This window comes from Haliotis rubra, unplaced genomic scaffold (assembly GCF_003918875.1).
Source record: "Haliotis rubra isolate DU_JTF1 unplaced genomic scaffold, ASM391887v1 Scf481, whole genome shotgun sequence".
Taxonomy (NCBI): domain Eukaryota; kingdom Metazoa; phylum Mollusca; class Gastropoda; order Lepetellida; family Haliotidae; genus Haliotis; species Haliotis rubra.
The window spans coordinates 57,634-79,284 of record NW_025767170.1 but is presented as its reverse complement, the minus strand read 5'-3'; the positions used below and the strand labels follow the sequence as shown (position 1 = coordinate 79,284).

General features: G+C 42.6%; 1 protein-coding gene across 1 annotated transcript; it reads left to right on the top strand.

The window, feature by feature from the left end:
• The first annotated feature begins 1,816 nt into the window (after window positions 1–1,816).
• Window positions 1,817–21,058, top strand: LOC124291098 (threonine synthase-like 1). The gene is made up of 10 exons (XM_046727997.1): window positions 1,817–1,942; window positions 3,593–3,733; window positions 7,004–7,778; window positions 11,358–11,462; window positions 13,962–14,066; window positions 14,885–14,987; window positions 15,083–15,248; window positions 15,661–15,912; window positions 19,003–19,093; window positions 19,959–21,058. Exons 1-10 carry the CDS (start codon window positions 1,817–1,819, stop codon window positions 20,285–20,287), a joined length of 2,193 nt encoding a protein of 730 aa, XP_046583953.1. The 3' UTR covers window positions 20,288–21,058.
• The last annotated feature ends 593 nt before the right edge of the window (window positions 21,059–21,651 follow it).

Genomic DNA, 21,651 nt, shown 5'->3' with positions numbered 1-21,651 from the left:
TATTGATCTACACGCACGAAATGAATTCTATAGACATTTGTCGTTACACCTTTATTATCGTTACCATTATTTCCATATTTTTGTTGGTAGAATATAAATTATAGAAATGGATAACAATGAAGGGACGCAGAGGTAGTGGTGTTGTCTTGGATCAGGGACGCAGTGGTGTGAAGGTCAACTACCAAGGACTATTATATTGGCTATGAATGTTATGAGTAATGAATTTCTGGTAGACATTAACACAATTGACGGCTGCTACAAGCTGAGATTACAGTATGAGAGCGTGATGTAATTATACAGCAGAGACATGAACTAGTCCGGAAGCTATAATTTATCATCCCGCCATTCAGGCAGAGTGCCAATAAGTCACCCAGCCATGTATATATACACTCGCCAGAAGATAAAAGATGGTGTAAAGCCTGCACCTTACAGAGGTACTTTATGCCAGCTTTTATAGCCTCACCCTCAAGCTTACAAATAGAAAACCTTTGCGGTACAAAAATAATATACAGATACTAATATTCTAGAAAATGTTCATGGAAATACTGTCAAAACAACAATAGTAACAAAAACAACAAAAATCGAGCAAAAATATTTGCTGACCATTCTCCATGAACATCATATATAATTATTCTGCCCATCCGCTTTAGAAAGCAGACTTGAGTTGTGAAGCAGTATAAACAAATAATTAATTCAGGTTTCCTGTATATAGAAAAACATCCCAGGGCCTACAATGATACTGAATAGCAAAACACGTCAAAGGACACCTGAGATTGACTTCAGTCATATGTAAAGGAATTAGGGCTGTAACCAGGAGCGTAGCTACCATTTTAAAATAAAGCCCGGGCTTACACATGATTTTTGCACACGAAAAATTTCTTCTAATTCTTGCCAACAAATACCTGCAAAACTTTGAAGTTATTGAAATCATCAAACGCCATACAAAATGAACATTGGGCAAGCCCTCAATACTATCTAAATATAAAGCTTTGCAACCTATGGGCTTACACGAAAAGAAATGGCTTGCTACTCGCCTGGTAACGATGCATCGAACTATCGATGTATTGCAATTGCTGAGTCTCCGATAGCAATTAATTGATGGTAGAAACGAAAAAACTATCGATGCATCGATAGCATGTGTGACTATCGATAGTTTGGTAATTGACTTCCGCTGATAAAGGATGTTTGGGTGCAGACTTGCAGCTTTATTGAGTGTTTTAACTGTTTACTTGATCTGGGTTTCGAGTTTCTAGTCAGCTATTAATAGAGACTGAAACTACTTCAACTTGTTTTTATTTCATATAAACTATACATTCATTTGGGAAATGACTTTAAATGAAACAATTCAAGGAGAGAAAAAACTATTGCAATAGTATTGCAATAGTTGGTCGCAATAGGCTATAGCTATCGTAATAGTATGTTGCAATAGACTATCGCTATCGCAGTAGTTGCGTCCCCCTCAATAGTCACCCCTAAAAGGTATGTGTAGTTGCGTCCCCTCACTTGTTTAACTAACCTTTTGAGTACTGTAGTACATATCCCAGGAATCTTATACAGGTCTACCTGACACAAAGTCAGTTAATCTCATCAATGAATAATAAATTCTTCACTTTCAGCTATTATCGCATTTAGTCATCCCGCACACGTGCTCACCGCCGTCTTAAATATGTCCTGCTGTCACGTATCACGTGACCAGAAGGTGACAGCTGTTTCTAGTATACAGCAAGTTGACCTTCACAACGTCACACTGTGTTAGTCTGTTTACACTGACCCTTCTGTCGTAGTGTTTTAATTTCTACAAATTCAGGATCATATCATGATAATATCACGTCTGACAAAGGCTCTGCTTCGATACAGATCATCATGGCATATCAGGAGTAACGTGTGTCGACACTTGCAAACTGACGTCGATTGGAAGAATGGAGAATTTGTCAACTCGACTGTGAGTAGTGTTGTATCGAGATCATAGAGAATATAAAAACGACTTTTATTAAGTTTTATTAGCTTTACGCATGGGATGAGGAAATCTATGTTAATGTTATATTGACGTCCCATTCCTGTAAATAACGTGTCTTTGCTTGGACTCGCGGAACTTAGATATGCTTTATAATAACATTGAGAACAAATATTGCCCCAATTGGCTGAGCACGATACTGCAGTGTGTGATCCCGGCTCGATTATTTTCACATCCCCGTCAGCTGGAAACAAAACAATCAAACCAACGATTATTGAGATTTTTTTTGTAAACTTTTGTTTATCAAATTAGAAACAGTAAAATAAAATTATGATGTATGTTATTTGGGCAAACCCTTCTAGTATCTGTGTTGGTGGGCTGTATGTGCGCTATTGACTCATGGATTGTAGTCGATTGACTTTGACTTTGGTACAACTCTCCTCCAGAAACTACAGTGCGTGAGTGAGTTTAGTTTTACGCCGCTTTTAGCAATATAACGGCAGGGGACACCAGAAATGGGTTTAATAAATTGTGCCCATGTGGGGAATCGAACCCGGGTGCTCGGCGTGACGAGCGAACACTTTAACCACTAAGCTACCCCACCGCCCCGAGAAACTACAGACCTGTTCTAATCAGTCTGCGTATACTAGTTAGACCGGTGCCTGTCGTCAATTGAGGACGAACCAGACAAACCAGAGGTTGACATAATGAGCATGGCCTCATCGTTACGATGCGAACAGCACGCAATCAACCAAGTCGGCAAGCCTGACCATCCGAACCTTTTTGTTGTCTGTCATGACCAGCATGGGTTACAGGGGGCCGCCTTTAACCCTGAATCCGAAGGGGATTGGTCATTTTGCTCAAACTTTAAGCTGACGCGCTCAGAAACAACCGGCAAGCCTTCCAACACGGTTTTACCCCACGCTCCTTCATTCAATCACAGGCTTTTCACAAATCCATCACGCAAATATTATGCTAGATTTCGCGTTAGGAAACATTGATTATCAATACGCTCATAAAACCCAGCTGTGAGTTGGCTGCAGTGGGTACAGGAGATTCTGTACACAGTATCGTATATGTATACTGAATAAGCGCTATCGTTGAAAATATCGATTGTCATTGTCTGAGTACAGATCGGTCTCTTCAGATCATTATTTCTGCATGAATTTAAGCAGAACGAGCTTGAACTGATATTCAGTGTGAAAAAGACAAAATGCAATTAGATCACCACAGGGACCGATACACAATTGTGAACATTTTCGCAGGGCTCAACCGCACACACATTTCTGCATCTTAAATGAATGCAATCACAGAATGAAGACGAATATTAACGGAATTATTCGAACTGAATAATGTGCAGTGTGGCGTTAAACAACAAACAAGCAAAAACAAATAAACTATTATGTGATTCCATCTGAATCAGATCTTCTCTCTTATAGCCTCGGGGCGGTGGGGTAAACTAGTGTTTAAAGCGATCACTCGTCACGCCGAAGACCCGGGTTCAATTCCCACATGCACTCACTCACTCACTCACTCACTCACTCACTCACTCACTCACTCACTCACTCACTCACTCACTCACTCACTCACTCACTCACTCACTCACTCACTCACTCACTCTCTCCTTTCTCTGGACAGACCAACGTGCTCCTTATTGGGAGTCCTGGATCAGGGAAGACAACTGTGGCCCGGCTGCTCGGCGCCATGATGAACCGTCCAGTGGTGGACATTGACGATGACCACTTAGAACCCTACTGGAACATGACGGTGGCAGACAAGGTGAGTCTCAGGGTCCCGTTGATTTCACGAAGCGATCTAGGACGATCTAATACTTTAACATAGACTTACTATAGTTGCAGCCTTGAGACAGGTTTGGGGAAATAGGCCTGCGATCTCATTTCTACATCATGTGTACTTCACGACTTCTTATACACAAAGTTCACGCCGAAGACCCGGGTTCGAATCCCCACATAGGTACAATGTGTGAAGCCCATTTCTGGTGTCCCCCGCCGTGATGTTGCTTGAATATTGCTAAAAGCGGCGTAAAACCAAACTCAGTCAGTTATACACAAAGTTCCCCTTTCCACCGTGAATACAATGGGCTAAGGTGCACTGTTTTGTTTAATCCTGATTTTGAACTGAACACGTGTACAGCGCACGGAAGTCAAATGGGCCTTATAAGAGGCGACGAGGCGGGATCGTGGTCAGGCTCGATGACTGGTTCACACATGTCATCGTATCCCAATTGCGTAGATCGATGCTCATGATGTTGATCACTGGATTGTCTAGTCCAGACTCGATTATTTTCAGACCGCCGGCATATAGCTGGAATATTTCAGTGATCAATATCATGAGTATCGATCTACGCAATTGGGGTACGATGACATGTGTCAACCAAGTCAGCGAGCATGACCACCCGACCCCGTTAGTCGCCTCTTACGACAAGCCTGGGTTACTGAATACCAGTTTTAACCCGGATCTTCACGAGATTGTAGCGAAACTAGTTGGGACTCATTCTCTACATGTTTTAAGTCGAGACACGATCTCTATGTAATTTAGGAAATCATGACCTGTTTGTGTGATATAGACAACACGACTCGAGATAGCAGGCCACGTAGGCTGAATGAGCTATACCAAATTGGCCACGACTGCCCCTTACCTTCCACTTTAAAGGCACAGTGTCACACATTTTCGACAATATTGTGGCCTATATGATTTATATTGGGGCATATGCACTCAGTTTAGTAGCTTCCTATTGATGCAATAAAAGACTCATTATCCTTTAATTGCCGAAATCGATAATTGAAACTTCTAGCTTCCAAACAGAGGACACTTGCCATATATGGTATGTAACCAACTGCTCCGTACATCGAAAAATCTCGCACGCGGTGTTGTCGGTGTTTTGCCGAACTGGTTACAGGTTACACAACACCAAATGTTTTCCCATAGACTTCTATACTAACCTTTTATTTTTTTTAAATTATCCAGGCTATCAACAGCCATTCTAGGTATACATGGGTACAGTCAGGCCTTTAAACTACAATAAAACACAATTTCTGGTCAAATTGTCCGGCTCATTTTCCCAGCACAGGAAGCGGAACACATCAACCCCAGTTCCGCACCAAATGTCACCTACTGGAAAATATCTGTACACACAATAAGCATAAGTGATGGTGAAAAAAAAAATGACAGCACTAAATTCCTAAAATTGTGGTCAGTTTTAATTACTGGATGGATGTGCTTTTAAAAAGCATAAACATCTCACACTATTTCATCCAATCACAGCTGTCTCATGTCTCTGTCTCTTCAGTTGTTTACATACGGTGCTCGCTCAGGGAGCATGTGATTCTAATTTAGTGTAGTGGAACCTTCAATCACAAGTTGTGCGTTCGTAAAGAGCGCTCTAAGGGACATAACTCTATGGGGTTCGCTTGAAATAATGTTCGGCCGGTAGAGGGGGCGAGAGTCGATTTAATTCATTCAAACTTTTTAATTTAATATTGTAATCTAAATACGTTATTTGTTTTGGAATAAATGATATGGTAGCTTCCCCGACGGCTGATAGTATTATTGAGAGAAATGGCTTTGTGTGTGGTGTGAGATTGCGCCTTTAAATACTTAGAGACAGGTAATGCTAAGTAGGTCAGAGAATCACTGTGTTCCTAAACCACAGTTAAAGTTACGAGAAAAAATCCCAGGCAACGTTTTCAGTCCTAGCAGGTTCAATCAGTTTAACGATCTGGACCAGCTAAGAAACAGTAGGCATGCTTACAAATTAGATAGTCACGCGGAAATACTGCCTATGTAACTTTAAATGTTAACTCACTCACTCACTCACAAATTATAATCTCGTTCCTATAACGTTCTATGTGATATGATGACGTCATCACAATCCGGCGTCTTTTTATTGTTCATTTTTTATCTACTGCTATGGTTATAACCACAATTTAAAATATATCACAATTTTCCAAATGTGTTAGTGAGTTAATATTTGACTTCGCATCGATTGGCGATGTTGTAGCATGCGACGACAACCACGGCTGAATCTGCCCTTCTGAACGGCGTCTAGCCACCTTGTCACCAATACCTGTATGCATGTTCTATCACAGATAAGACTGTAATCCCGGCACGGATGCCCCAGTTGTCGCAGGTGGAATTCGCTTATCGTGCGTACGAATTAGACATTAGATTACATTCATGCTCAGGGAGTTCATCAAAATGTCAAAAGACTCTATGCAAACGTCCCTTCGGGATTTCATTTCACATAAAGCTGAATTCCCGTGATATGACTGAAATGATGCCCAGAGTAGTCAGTAAAACGCTGATAACTCATGTCGGCTACTGAGTTGAGTTGAGTGAGTGAGTTTAGTGTTTCGCCGCTGTTAGCAATATTCTAGCAATATCACGGCGGGGGCACCAGAAATAGGCTTCACAATTTGTACCCATGTGAGGAGTCGAATGTTTTAACCACTAGTCTACCCCAAGTTAGTCAAGTTCAACTTATCTCCGTTATATCATGGATGACCTGCTTGAGGGAGTCAGATGTGATGTGGATTTTGGGTGCGGGGTTCTGAACACTATTTCAGTTTAATCCCGGCATGCCTTCTTTATGTTAGGGGGAAGTCCAAAGAATTGCTGTTCTTATGTATCTAACACTAATATACCCCCATAAGAAGCTATGGGATTTGTCTATGCAACCGGTGCTTGTCACAGGAGGCGGCTAAAACTATCGGGTGTTCAAACTCGCTGACTTGGTTGGCGTTGTCATCGAATCCCAGTAGCGTCGTCCCCTGCCGTGATATTGCTGGAATATTGCTAAAAGCGGCGTAAAACTAAACTCACTCACTCACCCAGTAGCGTCAATTGATCCTCATGACTTCAAGCACTGGATCCAACCACGACTATTTACAGACCTCCGTCATATAGCTGGAACGTAGATGAATGCAGCGTCAAACAAACAAACAAACAAACAAATAGCACCATAAACTTTTAAAATTCAAACAGTATGAATGAAGTTTGTAAGTATGTTTTTTCAACTTGCATATCTAGCTGTCCAAGGTTGGAGGTGATAGGTTTCTGGAAGAAGAAGGTAAAGCGTTGTTGAAGTTCGACGGTAAGGGCCAGATCGTCTCCCTCACAGGTTCGAACCCCATGCATGCTGACGCCATGACACATATAGCCAAATCAGGGACAGTATTCTTCCTTGACTGCTCAAATAAGGAAATCATCAACAGGTTAAACATGATGAAGGTCAACAGAATCGTAGGTCAAGGTGACGGTGCTAGTATGGAGGAAATACTCAAATACCGACGTCAATTCTATGAAAAACATTATGACGTCAGGGTTGTTTGCGAGGAAGGAGAGACCCCAGAAAGCATTGCTAACAAAATAAAAACCAAGTATAATAGTTTTGTCTACGACAAAGGCTACGTGTCGACCAGAGGCTCCACCACCAAACCCCGTGTTCCGTTTTTCCACACGGTTCTCAAAGGGCTAGCGGAAGATGGCGGCCTCTACACAATGGCGGGAGACTTGCCAAGATTTACAAATGGCCAGCTTGACAGATTGGTGCATTGCGACTACAGAGAGAGGGCGCTAGGTATCCTTGAACAACTCATTCATCCTTTTGATCTCTCGCCAAGGTTACTACAGAATTTCGTAAATGATGCTTACCATTGCGAATCCTTTGCTTCCGAGGATATTTTCCCAGTGCGCCACCTAACGGGGAATCAGTACATTCTGGAACTGTTTCATGGGCCTACGGGATCTTTTAAAGATGGTGCTCTACAGCTCATGCCGATGTTCTTCACAGCAGCCATGGAGAGTGAAAGACGTTTCGGTGAACGCAACACGTGAGTACTCGACCTGTACCTCTGAGTTAGTGAGTGAGCTACAATATTTATCTTTGAGTTAGTGAGTGAGCTGCAATATTTATCTTTGAGTGAGTGAGTGAGTGAGCTACAATATTTATGTTTGAGTGAGTGAATGAGGAGTGAGTTATTACTTTATGTCACCTTGTGAGACTCTCAACCAAACTGTAGCTTTGTGTTAGTGAATGGGGTTTTATTTAACGTGACCTTGTAAGACTTTCAGCCAAACTGTAGCTTTGTGTTAGTGAATGGGTTTTTATTTAACGTGACCTTGTGAGACTTTCAGCTACACTGTAGCTTGTGTTAGTGAATGGGGTTTTATTTAACGTGATCTTGTGAGACTTTCCGCCAAACTGTAGCTTTGTGTTAGTGAATGGAGTTTTATTTAACGTGACCTTGTGAGACTTTCACCAAACTGTAGCTTTGTGTTAGTGAATGGGATTTTATTTAACGTGACCTTGTAAGACTTTCAGCCAAACTGTAGCTTTGTGTTAGTGAATGGAGTTTTATTTAACGTGACCTTGTAAGACTTTCAGCCAAACTGTAGCTTTGTGTTAGTGAATGGGGTTTTATTTAACGTGACCTTGTGAGACTTTCAGCCAAACTGTAGCTTTGTGTTAGTGAATGGGGTTTTATTTAACGTGACCTTGTAAGACTTTCAGCCAAACTGTAGCTTTGTGTTAGTGAATGGGGTTTTATTTAACGTGACCTTGTGAGACTTTCAGCCAAACTGTAGCTTTGTGTTAGTGAATAGGGTTTTATTTAACGTGACCTTGTGAGACTTTCAGCCAAACTGTAGCTTTGTGTTAGTGAATGGGGTTTTATTTAACGTGACCTTGTGAGACTTTCAGCGAAACTGTATCTTGTATTAGTGAATGGGGTTTTATTTAACGTGACCTTGCCACACTTTCAGCTACACTGTACCTTTAAGCTAAGGGGTTATTTAACGCCAGCGTGTCAAAATGTAGAAGCATACGTGAGCTAGAATATCAATGTTATACGGAAAGTACACAAATAATATCAGATAGAATACATCAATACCCTAAAATAGTAATAGCACATTGCTCAAAAGTTTGCTCTAAAGTACAACACAACAATGACAATCACAACAATCTCTTTGCATTAGAAAAACTGTTGTTTTACTTTTGTTAATGACCGAAATATATGAGAAAATATGACAGTATGGATCTTTGATTGATCAGTGATCGGATGTCTTTGTGTACATATGTAAACATTTGTCAAACAAAACTAAGACTATCGATTATCGTAACCATGTATATAAACACAATTAAATGGGTCGAGGTCTTGGGTTTGCTCGGTGCAGGTTACAGTTTCATGTCTATCGGGATATACAAAAGGAAGTTACCCTGCACCTTCCAAACACCTAGAATTCCGATGGGTTAGCCTAGATGTTAAAGCGTTCCCTCCTCAATCTGCGAGTGAGTGAGTTTTGCTGAACGCCGCATCTGAAAAGGAATTTCGTGTTGGAAACAGTTTTTGTAAGTGCAAAGAAGCTGTGACCCGAGTTTGAATCCCAACTCGGGTACTTTATATGATCCCATTACTGGTGTACCCAGAAATGATACGGCAAGTGTAAGACTAAAACCCGTAGAAAACCATACTCACCCACTTTACGTCATCTTGAAGGAAACGGGGCGGAGGGGTAGCCTAGCGGTTAAAGCGTTCGCCCGTCACGCAAGACCCTGGTTCGATTCACCAAATGACTACAATGTGTGAAGCCCATTTATGGTGTGCCCACCGTGATATTGCTAAAAGCGGCGTAAAACTAAAACTCATTTACTCACTCACTCACCTGAATGAGGTGAACTGAGGTGATATTCCACAATAACTAACAACATGCATGGCCGAATTTGTACTTGATTCTTTCAATATGCAGCAGATGCGGTTGAAATAATAGTACTCTTAGTTCGCATTTTCAAAACACAAAAGTTTTAAATATCGTGTTGTAAAAATTAACGAACGAAACCAATGATTGATTTCATGAGCAACGTTGGAGTTTTATGCCGCACTCAGCAATAACCCAGCTATATGGCGGCACGTGGCTTAAGATATAATATACAATAAACTACGGTTATAACGATCTCTAAAGTAGCACTAATTTTAGTGTACTGTAACGGTAATACGCGTTTCGTGAGTGAGTTTAGTTTTACTCCGCACTCAGCAATATTCCAGCTATATGGCAGCGGTCTGTAAATAATCAAGTCTGGACCAGACAATCCAGTGATCAACAGCATGAGCATCGATCTACGCAATTGGGATACGATGACATGTGTCAACCAAGGCAGCGAGCCTGATCAACCGATCCCGTTAGTCGTCTCTTACGACAAGCATGGGTTACTGAAGATCAATTCTAACCCGGATCTTCACGGGTCTATACGCGTTTCGACTATAAAATATACGTGTTCGTTATAAACGTACTTTTTTGTATTAGCTTCGTGAACACAAACCTCTCAACACATGTACACAGAATAATTAACGAGTGAAAAGCTCAGGCATTGTAATTATTGATGTCCGCTTGGTTACATAACAATCAGAAATGAAAATGTCAGGATATGATGACCTCAAAATTGCTTTTGATACTTTCCGTCAATGTTATATTAGAAAACAGTGCTTATAATCCATATCTCTAGCTATGTTTAACACATATTTGTTTCTATACACAATACAGTTTGTTGTTGGAGACCCATCCGTCAAGTCAGCGTGAAATGTAACATATGTTATAATTGGTATTATACTCTCTTAGTAAAGTACAGATTATAGTACTTTGTTGGGTTGAGTCTCATCTGGGATTCGAACCCACGCCCTCAGAGTCAGGCACCTACTCGCCAGCACACAAAGTCAGTCGTCTCACTCTAGGTGAAGATGAGAGACACATTGTGTAAAAATGGGTTTCAATGGGAGACACAAACAAAGGGTTTCAATGTTTGTATCTATCTTGATGTAAATGACCTTGACCTTTCGATACATAGCAGCATCCGCTACCTGCAAGTGGCATCTTGGTTACACGGTGTTACTTTTGATTTGTTCAGTCTTATTAAAATTATGATCTGTAGACATGTCCAGAAGAAGGTCGCCTCAGGTGAACTTTGCAATAAGTTACTCAGATTCAAGGCTTAAAATATGGGTACAGCGTACGAAGCATTCACCCAAACATATCTAATTTCCGTCTCTCGAAAACGAATATGAACGAGGAATAGTTATTGCAAAAAGAATTTTAATGTAACTTGTTTATTGGGTAAGCGTTTGTTTGATATCAGTACATGAATTTGTGTTACCTGAAATGTAATTCCTGACATTTTATACCATATTTAATGATATCTAAACTGCGAAATGATAATGTCAAATGTTTTGTAGATGTGTTCAAATAAAAAATATGACATCGATGAAACTACATTTTGGAATATCTATACATTTATTATAATAATAAATAATAAATCTATTTATTGAGGTAGTCAAAAACATTTTAGAAAGCACGAAAAGAATTATTGATATTTTTAAATCAAGATAAAGAGTAAATAGAACCTCAGACACACATTTTTATTGCAGTTACCTGATCGTGGTGGCAACCTCGGGGGACACAGGGGGTGCGGTGTTGGACGGATTCAGTAGACATGCTGGTGAGTACACTCTATAACGTACTAAAGTTCTTTATTAATGTACTGGATGTTCAATATATAGTGACACAATTACTAATATTTTATATCTTTAATGCGTTAAATAATTGAACGGTGTATCAGGGACTTTCAGATTTGCATTAGCCGGTGAACGTCAGATGACCATAGAGTTTGTAAGATGATTGGCCAAATCTCCCACTGTCCATCACATCAATTTGAATGAAACACCAAACTCATTAATGTCGCATGAATTCGCCTCTGTTCTCAAGACAATCCCTAATTCGACGAGACAGTTCTAATCAAACGTCCGATGTCAGCTTGGTTCAGCCTAGTGGTTCATCCCATCCCATCTCATTCTTCCTGCATGGCGGGTCATTGGGGTAGCCTAGTGGTTCATCCTGCATGACGGGTCATTCTTCCATTGCATGGCGGGTCATTGGGGTAGCCTAGTGGTTCATCCCATCTCATTCTTCCTGCATGGCGGGTCATTGGGGTAGCCTAGTGGTTCATCCCATCTCATTCTTCCTGCATGGCGGGTCATTGGGGTAGCCTAGTGGTTCATCCCATCTCATTCTTCCTGCATGGCGGGTCATTGGGGTAGCCTAGTGGTTCATCCCGTCTCATTCTTCCTGCATGGCGGGTCATTGGGGTAGCCTAGTGGTTCATCCCATCTCATTCTTCCTGCATGGCTGGGTCATTGAGTGGTTCATCCCAATTCATTCTTCCTGCATGGTGGGTCATTGGGGTAGCCTAGTGGTTCATCCCATCTCAGTGGTAGCCTAGCGGTTCCCATCTCATTCTTCCTGCATGGCGGGTCATTGGGGTAGCCTAGTGGTTCATCCCATCTCATTCTTCCTGCATGGCGGGTCATTGGGGTAGCCTAGTGGTTCATCCCATCTCATTCTTCCTGCATGGTGGGTCATTGAGGTAGCCTAGTGGTTCAACCCATCTCATTCTTCCTGCATGGCGGGTCATTGGGGTAGCCTAGTGGATAAGGCGTTGGCTCGTCGCGCCGAAGACCCGGATTCGAACCCCCACATGGGTACAGTGTGTGAAACCCATTTCTAGAGTCCCCCGCAGTGATATGGCTGGAATATTGCAGGTCAGCATATTCTTTGAGCCATGTTCGTTGGGCGACAAGTCTGGTCTGACTGTTGGCCATACTAAGGTGCTCCTATTAGAGGTACTCAGTACCAATATATACGGTGGTACAGCCCAAGTGACATGTCCGTGTATAACATGTAAAGGTATTCTGCCAGTCACAGCGATCCCACCCAACACCATTATTGAGCCACCCTAAGAAAGATCGTCCTGGCTAACATGCACGGCTTGAAAACGCTCTTTCCGCCCACGCCACACTCAGTTGCACCTGTCAAGTCAGGCATACACTGATCCAATAAAGGACAACAAAGTTTGCCTAATGCCAATGGCCCAACGTTGGGGTAACATGGGGACGTTGGGTTCCTTGTTCCATGCAGGTTCCATCTGTGTAACCGATTACGCATCGTCTGTCCACTACCTCTAACATCTGTAACTCTATGAAGCTCACCTCCAACATCATACAGCTGTAATACTGCTGAAACAAATATACTCTAACATCTCCAACATCCAGCTGTAATACATCATACACTCTGAAACAAATAGCTCTAACATCTGTAACTCATCATGCTGAAACAAATATCTCAGCTGTAACTCTATGAAGCTAATACAGCTGTAATACTGCTGAAACAAATATACTCTAACATCTGTAACTCTATGAAGCTCACCTCCAACATCATACAGCTGTAATACTGCTGAAACAAATATACTCTAACATCTGTAACTCTATGAAGCTCAGCTCCAACATCATACAGCTGTAATACACATCATACAGCTGTAACTGCTGAAACAAATATACTCTAACATCTGTAACTCTACGAAGCTCACCTCCAACATCATACAGCTGTAATACTGCTGAAACAAATATACTCTAACATCTGTAACTCTATGAAGCTCACCTCCAACATCATACAGCTGTAATACTGCTGAAACAAATATACTCTAACATCTGTAACTCTATGAAGCTCACCTCCAACATCATACAGCTGTAATACTGCTGAAACAAATATCTGCTCATTATATAGTCACAATTGTATAATCGGCTCTGCTTTTGGCAGAGATTTTCTTAAATATGAATGTGGAGAGGGTTTTGTCGCTTCTATTTGGTTGGCCAGATCGGTGTCTGATATCAACGTTATTTGTCTGTCCATATAGTTTCTTCTTTGAGTGGCATTTAGAAGTTGGTGTGATGAACAACGGGGAGAGTTCTATGGATAGAACGTTTTTCAACCAATCATATTGCAGCATACATTCGTTTCGCAATAAACGACAACGGTTGGTTGTTCGTGTTGTGCAGTTGTATGACAAACCGCAGCGACCTACACTTTTGGCCTGGTTGGTTCCCAAATCTGTGAACGTACTAAGTTTTATTAAAGAGAACCATTTTTGTTGTTCTTATGACAGGTGGGTCTGGAGTGGGCGTGGTTGTCATGTACCCTTCCCGTGGAATCAGCCAACTTCAGCAACACCAGATGACCACCATGGCGGGAGACAACCTCAGAGTGATAGGTACACGGTACATACGTTGGGATGAGAGTAATAGTTTAACTACGCACAGGCAATATTTCTGTCATATTGTGACTTGAACAGCAATCATGTGCAGTCATGATACCCATCTTTCAAAAAGGAGAGGGGCGGTGGGGTAGCCTAGTGGTTAAAGCGTTGGCTCGTCACGCCGAAGACCCGGGTTCGAATCCCCACATGGGTATAATGTGTGAAGCCCATTTCTGGTGTCCCCCGCCGTGATGTTGCTGGAATATTGCTAAAAGCGGCGTAAAACCAAACTCAGTCAGTCAGTCAAGAAGGAGAATCTTTTAATGTACATTGCCTTTCAGAAAGTGGATCTGTTTGGCGGCTTAAAAGTGTAAACACAAATGTATCAAGCAGAATCATGTCTTACGAGCTATTCTATATTTTCAAAAATGCATTAGATGTGTTCCAACATAAAATGTAGCTAGTAGCAGGTGACCGGACCAAAATTATAATGCGAATAATTTAGCATGCTACAATTCAGAGTGTAATAATGTTTTTCAATACATCACGTATTTTGCCGGTTCTTCATTTGTAGACCTTAGCTAAGAATACGTCATAATATAGGATAAGACAATCATCAGATTAATTTAGTAGTATGAGTTTAAGAGATGAAGATTCAATGGAAAGGGTCGAGAGATACAAAAATGTACATTATATTTGTTGTGGAGTACTGTTCGCAAAAACATCGCTTGGTATTCATCATAGTGCCATATGTCATTTATACCATGCGGGCATAAGCAGATGCGTTTAAGAACTTTGAAAGGAATCTAAAAATCCGTATTGTATTTCCAAAGGAGTTGACAGTGACTTCGACTTCTGCCAGACAACAGTTAAACAGATCTTTCAGGATGAAGAATTCGCAGATGCGCTGCAACGTGACCATTCTTGCAAACTGAGGTTGGTACTTTCTTTGTGGTGGCCTGCATGTTTAACAGTTATCAACAGAATCCAGAGTTCCCTTAATACAAATTAAACGATGAAATATGTTTCAGTGCCGCCAACAGTTTGAACTGGGGTCGCCTGCTTCCTCAAATCGTATATCACATCTCCGGTTACCTCGACCTTGTCAAAATGAGAGTAATCTCCCTTGGTGATGAAATCGATGTCTGTATCCCAACGGGGAACTTTGGGAATATTCTCGCAGCCTATTACGCCAAGGTAAGGCAGGGCTACATATTCACAGTTCAATGCAGTTGCAGTTTCACCTTTGGAGACGTAAATCTCAGTTTGCTGAAATTTCATTCCGAAAGGACAAAATGTGAGGAACTAAGATCTTACATTTTTTTCCTGTATAAATAGTCAATTCAGGACGTAATATGGTGTTGGTAAGTAATCCTTTAACGTTTGGATTTTTTCGCCTTGGGACAAACCCGCTATATCTAATCGAAATTAAATGAACGTTCTAATAGTTATAGAGAGTATACAGTTCCCTCAAGTTTAGGAATAGTCAAATGTTTTGTTTTGTTTGTGTAGCGCCACCCTCAGCAATATTCCAGCTATATGGTGGCGGCCTGTAAATAATACAGTCGGGACCAGACCATCCAGTGATCAACATCATGACATATTTCAGGAAATGGGAGTTCCAGTTCGACGCCTCATCTGCGCCTCCAACAGCAACAACGTCCTCACCGACTTCCTAAACACAGGCAACTACGATCTGACATCACGAACACTTCTCCGCACAGCATCCCCAGCTATCGACATTCTGAAGTCGTCTAACCTTGAGCGCCTCCTGTACCACGCACACGACAACGATGGCGCTGCTGTGAGCCAGCTCTATGCAGATCTTGACAGGCAGGGGAGGTTTTCAGTGTCAGACGAGGTAGGTAAACACTCCCTGGGAAGTAAAATAAGTAACCCGTGAAGATTTGTGTTAGAATTGGTCTCCACCAACCCATGCATGTCGTAAGAGGCGACTAACGGGATCGGGTGGTCGGGCTCGCTGACATGGTTGACACATGTAATTGTATCCCAGTTACGGAGATCGATGCTCTTGTTGTTGATCACTGGGTTGTTTGGTCCAATATATACAGACCGCCGTCATATAGCTGGTATATTGCAGAGTGCGGCGTTAAATAACAAACAAACAAAAGTAAAATGTGGAAGTCTGTCTGTTGAGGCATTAAGAGAAAGTCTAGTGGTTAGGACTGAAAACTCTAGTTTGATTCCACATATGGCAGGCCATCTTCTGATGTTCCTCGGAATGGTATTGTTGGAATGTTACTGAGAGCGGAAGAATATCTTACTCAGTAACTCTGTATCTGTCATACCAATATTCCGTATACGAAATAATATAAGGTACAGTTTGTCCTAAAATCCGACGGCGTGGACCGATATTAATTATTACACTCTGTGGTTACCCTGGTCAAAACTTAGTTCTTCTTCCTCTTCTTCTTCCAAGGTAAGAACCGGGTTCTTCATAGAACGTAATTGGTTCTGCGATTTAGTGTGCGCTTTGGATGACCCAACTGTCCATCGTAAGTTTAAAAACAAGTTAAGAAAGTCAGTCAATAGGCAGTTGGGTTAAAACTATGTACATGTATAGGTGTATTAGAGATCATGGCTGGACCAGCTCCTTGCTGGCACTCGTGAGGCCAGACTGGACCTTGGTGATGGTCTCTGCTTCTGTCAACTGTACTGGTTGTTCTTGGGAAGAATGAGTTGTGGTATACAGTGTGTTGATCTTTCTTGGTATAACCTGTTCACGCCTCTCGTCCTGGAGTCATTTCGTCTCAGGTACAGGCCTTTGTTGATACCGATTTGACCATGCTGGATCTTGTATAGCATACAGAGGCTGTATATATATTGTCGGTGCTGGAGGCTATCCCAGTGTATGTCCCTTAACATTTGGGTGACACAGCCAGGTGTCTTGCTGTGGTAGTCATTGAAGACATATCCTGCTGCCCTCTTCTGGACTGCTTCTAGTGAATTGATTTCATTGAGGCAGTAGGGATCCCATACAGTGGACGCATATTCCAGGGCTGGTCTGACAATGGTGGTGTAGGTTGCCGCTTTAACTGCCTTGTTGCAGTCTCGGAAGTTCCTGTGGAGGAAACCAATAGTCCTGTTTCCTTTGCTGATGGTCTTGGAGATGTGCTCTTACCATTTTAGGTCGTTTGATACTGTGACGCCCAAGTACTTGCTTGATGTGTCTGTGGCAAGTGTGACTCCATGTAGCTGGTAGTCGAAAGGTACAAGTCGTTTTCTGTTGTTTGGTCGTATGTGTAATACGGAGCACTAGGAGGCGTTGAAGCTCATCTGCCAGGCATTCTCTCATTCTTCCAGGGCTGATAGATCTTCTTGTAGTTTCCTGCTGTTCTTAGTGCTGTTGATTTGACTATCGTCGGCGAATAGGCGAGCGTCAGTGTGTTTTCATGATTCCGGGTGGTCGTTTATGAATGCGAGGAAAAGGAGAGGTCCCAGGACTGTCCCTTGAGGTACTCCAGATATCACCCGTGCCTGGTTGGATTTGGCACTTTCAAGGATGACCTTCTGCTTCCTCCCTCCGAGGAATGATTGGATCCGGGTGTTGGTTCTATCTCTCACCCGTAGTATCTTAGTTTGTATAGTAGTCTCTTGTGTGTTACTTTATTCGAACGCCTTCGCGAGCTCCACTAGGATAACATCTACTTGTTTTCCCTTTGCTAAGCTGCTTGTTATTCCTTGTGTGGTTTCAATTAGCTGAGTCTCACATGAGCGTTTGTTTCTGACGCCATGTTGATTGTCTTTTAGCATATTAAGACTGTCGATGTGTTTCATTATGCTGATTGATGTTAATGAGACTGGTGGGGCGGTGGGTAGCCTAGTGGTTAGTGGTTAAAGCGTTCGCTCGTCACGGGTACAATGTGTGAAGCCTATTTCCGGTGTCCCCCGCCGTGATATTACTGGATATTGCTAAAAAGCGGCGTAAAACTGAACTCACTCACTCACTCACCACTAATGAGACTGGCCTGTAATTTTCTGCTTTGTGCTTTTCACCTTTCTTGAATATGGGGGCTACCCAGACATCGCGCCAGTCTGGTGTAACTTCGCCTGTGTCAAGAGAGTACTGGCATATCGATGTTAAGATTGGGGCAGTAGCTGTTGCCTTCAGGATGAATGACGGGATAGAATCGGGGCCTGTCGCTTTGTGTGTGTTCAAACCAAGTAGCAGTTTTATCACTCCCGCTTCGTTCACTACAATGCCAGGCATTGATGTGTAGGTACTGGTGCCTTTATCCGGGATGTTACTTGTATCTTCTTCTGTGAAGACGGACTAGTTAGTGGAATGTTGCCTGCGGCGTTACACAACATTCTCTCATTTTTAAATTAGACATATGCTCATACATAATCGCTGATTAAAGAACTGAAATTTCGTGTTTAAAGATGAGTGAGTAAGTAAGTATGGCATTACATCGTTTTTAGCAATATTCCAGCAATATCACAGTGAGGGGCACTAGAAATGGACTATCACATTGTACCCATGTTTAAATATAATTTTCTATTTTCTTACCGCGTGACAACAAAAATGTTGTAACAACAATTGTAACATGGGCCAGTTATTACTGATGAATAAAATATGTCTGTCATGGGGCAATCAAACACGGGTCGTCGGCGTCGGACGAGCGAATACTCTAACCACATACTACTCCACCACAACTAGTTATAAGATAGTAATCGCGTAGGGAGGATAATTGTATGTTTTTGTTTGTTTGTTTGTTGTTCAACGCCGTACTCGGCAGTATTCCAACTATATGACAGCGGTAAATAGCTAGGGAGCATAATTGTTGTTTTAGTTATTCAGGACAGATATTAATTTTAACGTCTACAATTTACACTGTAATATTTTTAGTCATAACGTTTCTGGACAGAATGTCGATGGACTCTGTTTATTCTTTTTACATGTTAAAGCACAGGTTGTCATATGTTTCAGGTTCTTAGACGTATTCAGAGCTCCTTCGTTGCAGGTTCCTGTGATGAACAGACTTGCCAACAAACGGTACTAAAAACATACAAAGACACAGGTACGTTTTGAAATTGAGGGAGCCATGGTGAGTGAGTGAGTGAGTGAGTAAGTGCAACATTTGAATCACCGTTTATGATACTGAGGTGTACCCACCTGCGAGCTCTACTGTCGGACCAACTTTTATAACCTGGCTAATGCCGCTTCATCATAGGCTGTCCCGTCCACCGTGAGGCGGAGCGACTGTAGTGCACGTGCTGCACGAAATACATGTGCTTGAAATTGACACGACGCACGGTGAGCATTGGAAGCTTCATACAGCTTGTTCAGCTTGACCTGATCAAGTGAATACTAATGTATTGCGTGGCCGTGTCACAACTGGTTGAGTCTATTATTGTGAAGGGGTGCACCTTTGTAAGTTGATTGTCAACATGTCCGAACAGCCGAGACAAGGTCGCCGTTTGACATCACATGTGTCGAGAAATCGTCAGCAATGTCTTAACTTTCTTTTAAAAAGAAGCTACAGATGGTTTAATGTTTCCGATTCGTACTTATAGGCATCGAGCAGCAGCAGCGACGTTAGTAACATTCTCTGCTCCCCTACTTAATGAAGTTAACTCGACCTGCCGTTTGTGCCATTTGACCTCCCGGGTCATGCATATGTAGAGTTGCTCAGGCCAAGCTGAACAAGCTGTAGTTGAAACGACTGTCCGCTATCAATAAGAGTGACAAGGTGATTGGATGTGTGGGTGGGTGGTTGGTTGGTTGGTTGGTTGAGTGAGTTAGCCTTCAACGCTGTCCGAGTTTGGACCTTATACATCTAACATGCCCTAGCTGTCAAAACGTTAAACATTAATTATTCCCTGTGTTATTAAACGTAAAACAGGTTTGCCTGGTCTACCAAACACTACCTATATCTATTTCAGGGTATCTCCTCGACCCCCACACGGCAGTGGCCAAGTCGGTGGCAGATAGACTCGGGGACAGATCTTGTCCCGTGCTCATCTCGGGAACAGCCCACTATGCCAAGTTCGCTGACAGCGTTCTCCCTTTCATAGGACAGATGACGTCATCAGAGGATGCATCAGTGTCGGGACTTATTCGGAAGTCACTTGAGTTGAAACCAAGGCCTGCCATGCATCGGGACTTGGAAGACATGACAACAAAACCTGTTGTCCACAGGGAAACGTCTTCAGCTGATTATGAAAGTGTCAAAAGGCACATCAGGAATTTTATAGAACATTTAAAGAGCTAATCCATATTAGGACGTTGCCTACGCACCATGTGATGTTCAGCATTACCTTCTGTTTGAGGGGGTGGTGTTTAGCATTGTACCAGCTTGGCGGGGATCGATTGGGTAGCCTAGTGGTTAAAGCGTTCGCTTGTCACGCAGAAGACCCGGGTTCGATTCCCCATATGGGTACAATATGTGAAGCCCATTTATTGTGTCCCCTGCCGTGATATTGCTGGAATATTGCTAAAAGCGGCGTAAAACTATTCTCACTCACTGTTTGTTTGACCAACCGAATAGTTGTGTCGACTTTACGACAGGTATAGGTTGCGGGGGATCTAGTCTATGCTGGAAGCTCCAGGGAATATGGTTAATGAACGGGCAAGACGGATTCGGAATGACACTTCCGTAGTAAGTGAGGACATCGTGGGTAGTGTATCGGATGGACTGACCCACCATCGCGTGCTCACACGTGCTATACCGTTTGTATTTTGTGATATCCAAATATCGGTTTGGCACTTACCAGAATGGTTCAAATGACCACTAAGTATATGTGGATAATCACTTTAATGTTTGACTCTTGAATGCTCTGGTGTTATGCTATTGGTGCCACGGTCAATGGAAATTTGGTGCCGTTTGAAGTTTTATTGGTTATCGTGGGGAATGGGGAAGTCAGACTTTGGAACGTTCCCTGAGGGGACGATACGTACCCCTGTATGGGCAAAATAAAAATACTGATTGTGGACGACGAACGGATGTGGTAATCAGGTTTAATGAATGAGTGGGTTTGTTGTCGGGTGGATGAGTGAGGAGTGGGTGGGTCGTATCGGGTGGATCAGTGAGGGATGGGTCGGTTGCCGGGTGGGTGAGTGAGGGATGGGTAGGTTGTCGGGTAGGTGGATGAGTGGGTGGGTTGACGGGTTGGGTTATCGGGCGAATGAGTGGGTGGGTTGTCTGTCTGGATAAGGGAAATGGGTGGGTTGTCGGGTAGGTGGATGAGTGGGTGGGTTGATGAGTGAGTGAGGGATGGGTGGGTTGGGTTATCGGGCGAATGAGTGATTGAGTGGGTGGGTTGTCGGGTGGATAAGTGGGGAATGGGTGGGTTGTCGGGTAGGTGGATGAGTGGGTGGTTTGACGGTTATCGGGTGAATGAGTGAGGGATTGGTGGGGAATGGGTGGGTTATCGGGTAGGTGATTGAGTTTGTGGGTTGGTGTGAGTGAGGGATTGGTAGGTTGGGTTATCGGGCGATTAAGTTGGTGGGTTGTCGGGTCGGGTAGGTGGATGTGTGGGTGGGTTGTCGCATTGGCGAATGGATTTTCGGTAGGTTGGCTAGTGAGTGAGTGGCTGGGTGAATGGTTGAGAATTAAGAAACCAAATACGGAATCGT

Excerpts from the sequence above, each read along its gene's own strand:
- LOC124291098 (XM_046727997.1), top strand. The coding sequence starts at position 1,817 with ATGATAATATCACGTCTGACAAAGGCTCTGCTTCGATACAGATCATCA. Across the intron at positions 3,734-7,003 it reads ACATGACGGTGGCAGACAAG|CTGTCCAAGGTTGGAGGTGA; the intron begins GTGAGTCTCAGG and ends TTGCATATCTAG. Across the intron at positions 7,779-11,357 it reads CTTCACAGCAGCCATGGAGA|TAAATAGAACCTCAGACACA; the intron begins GTGAAAGACGTT and ends CAAGATAAAGAG.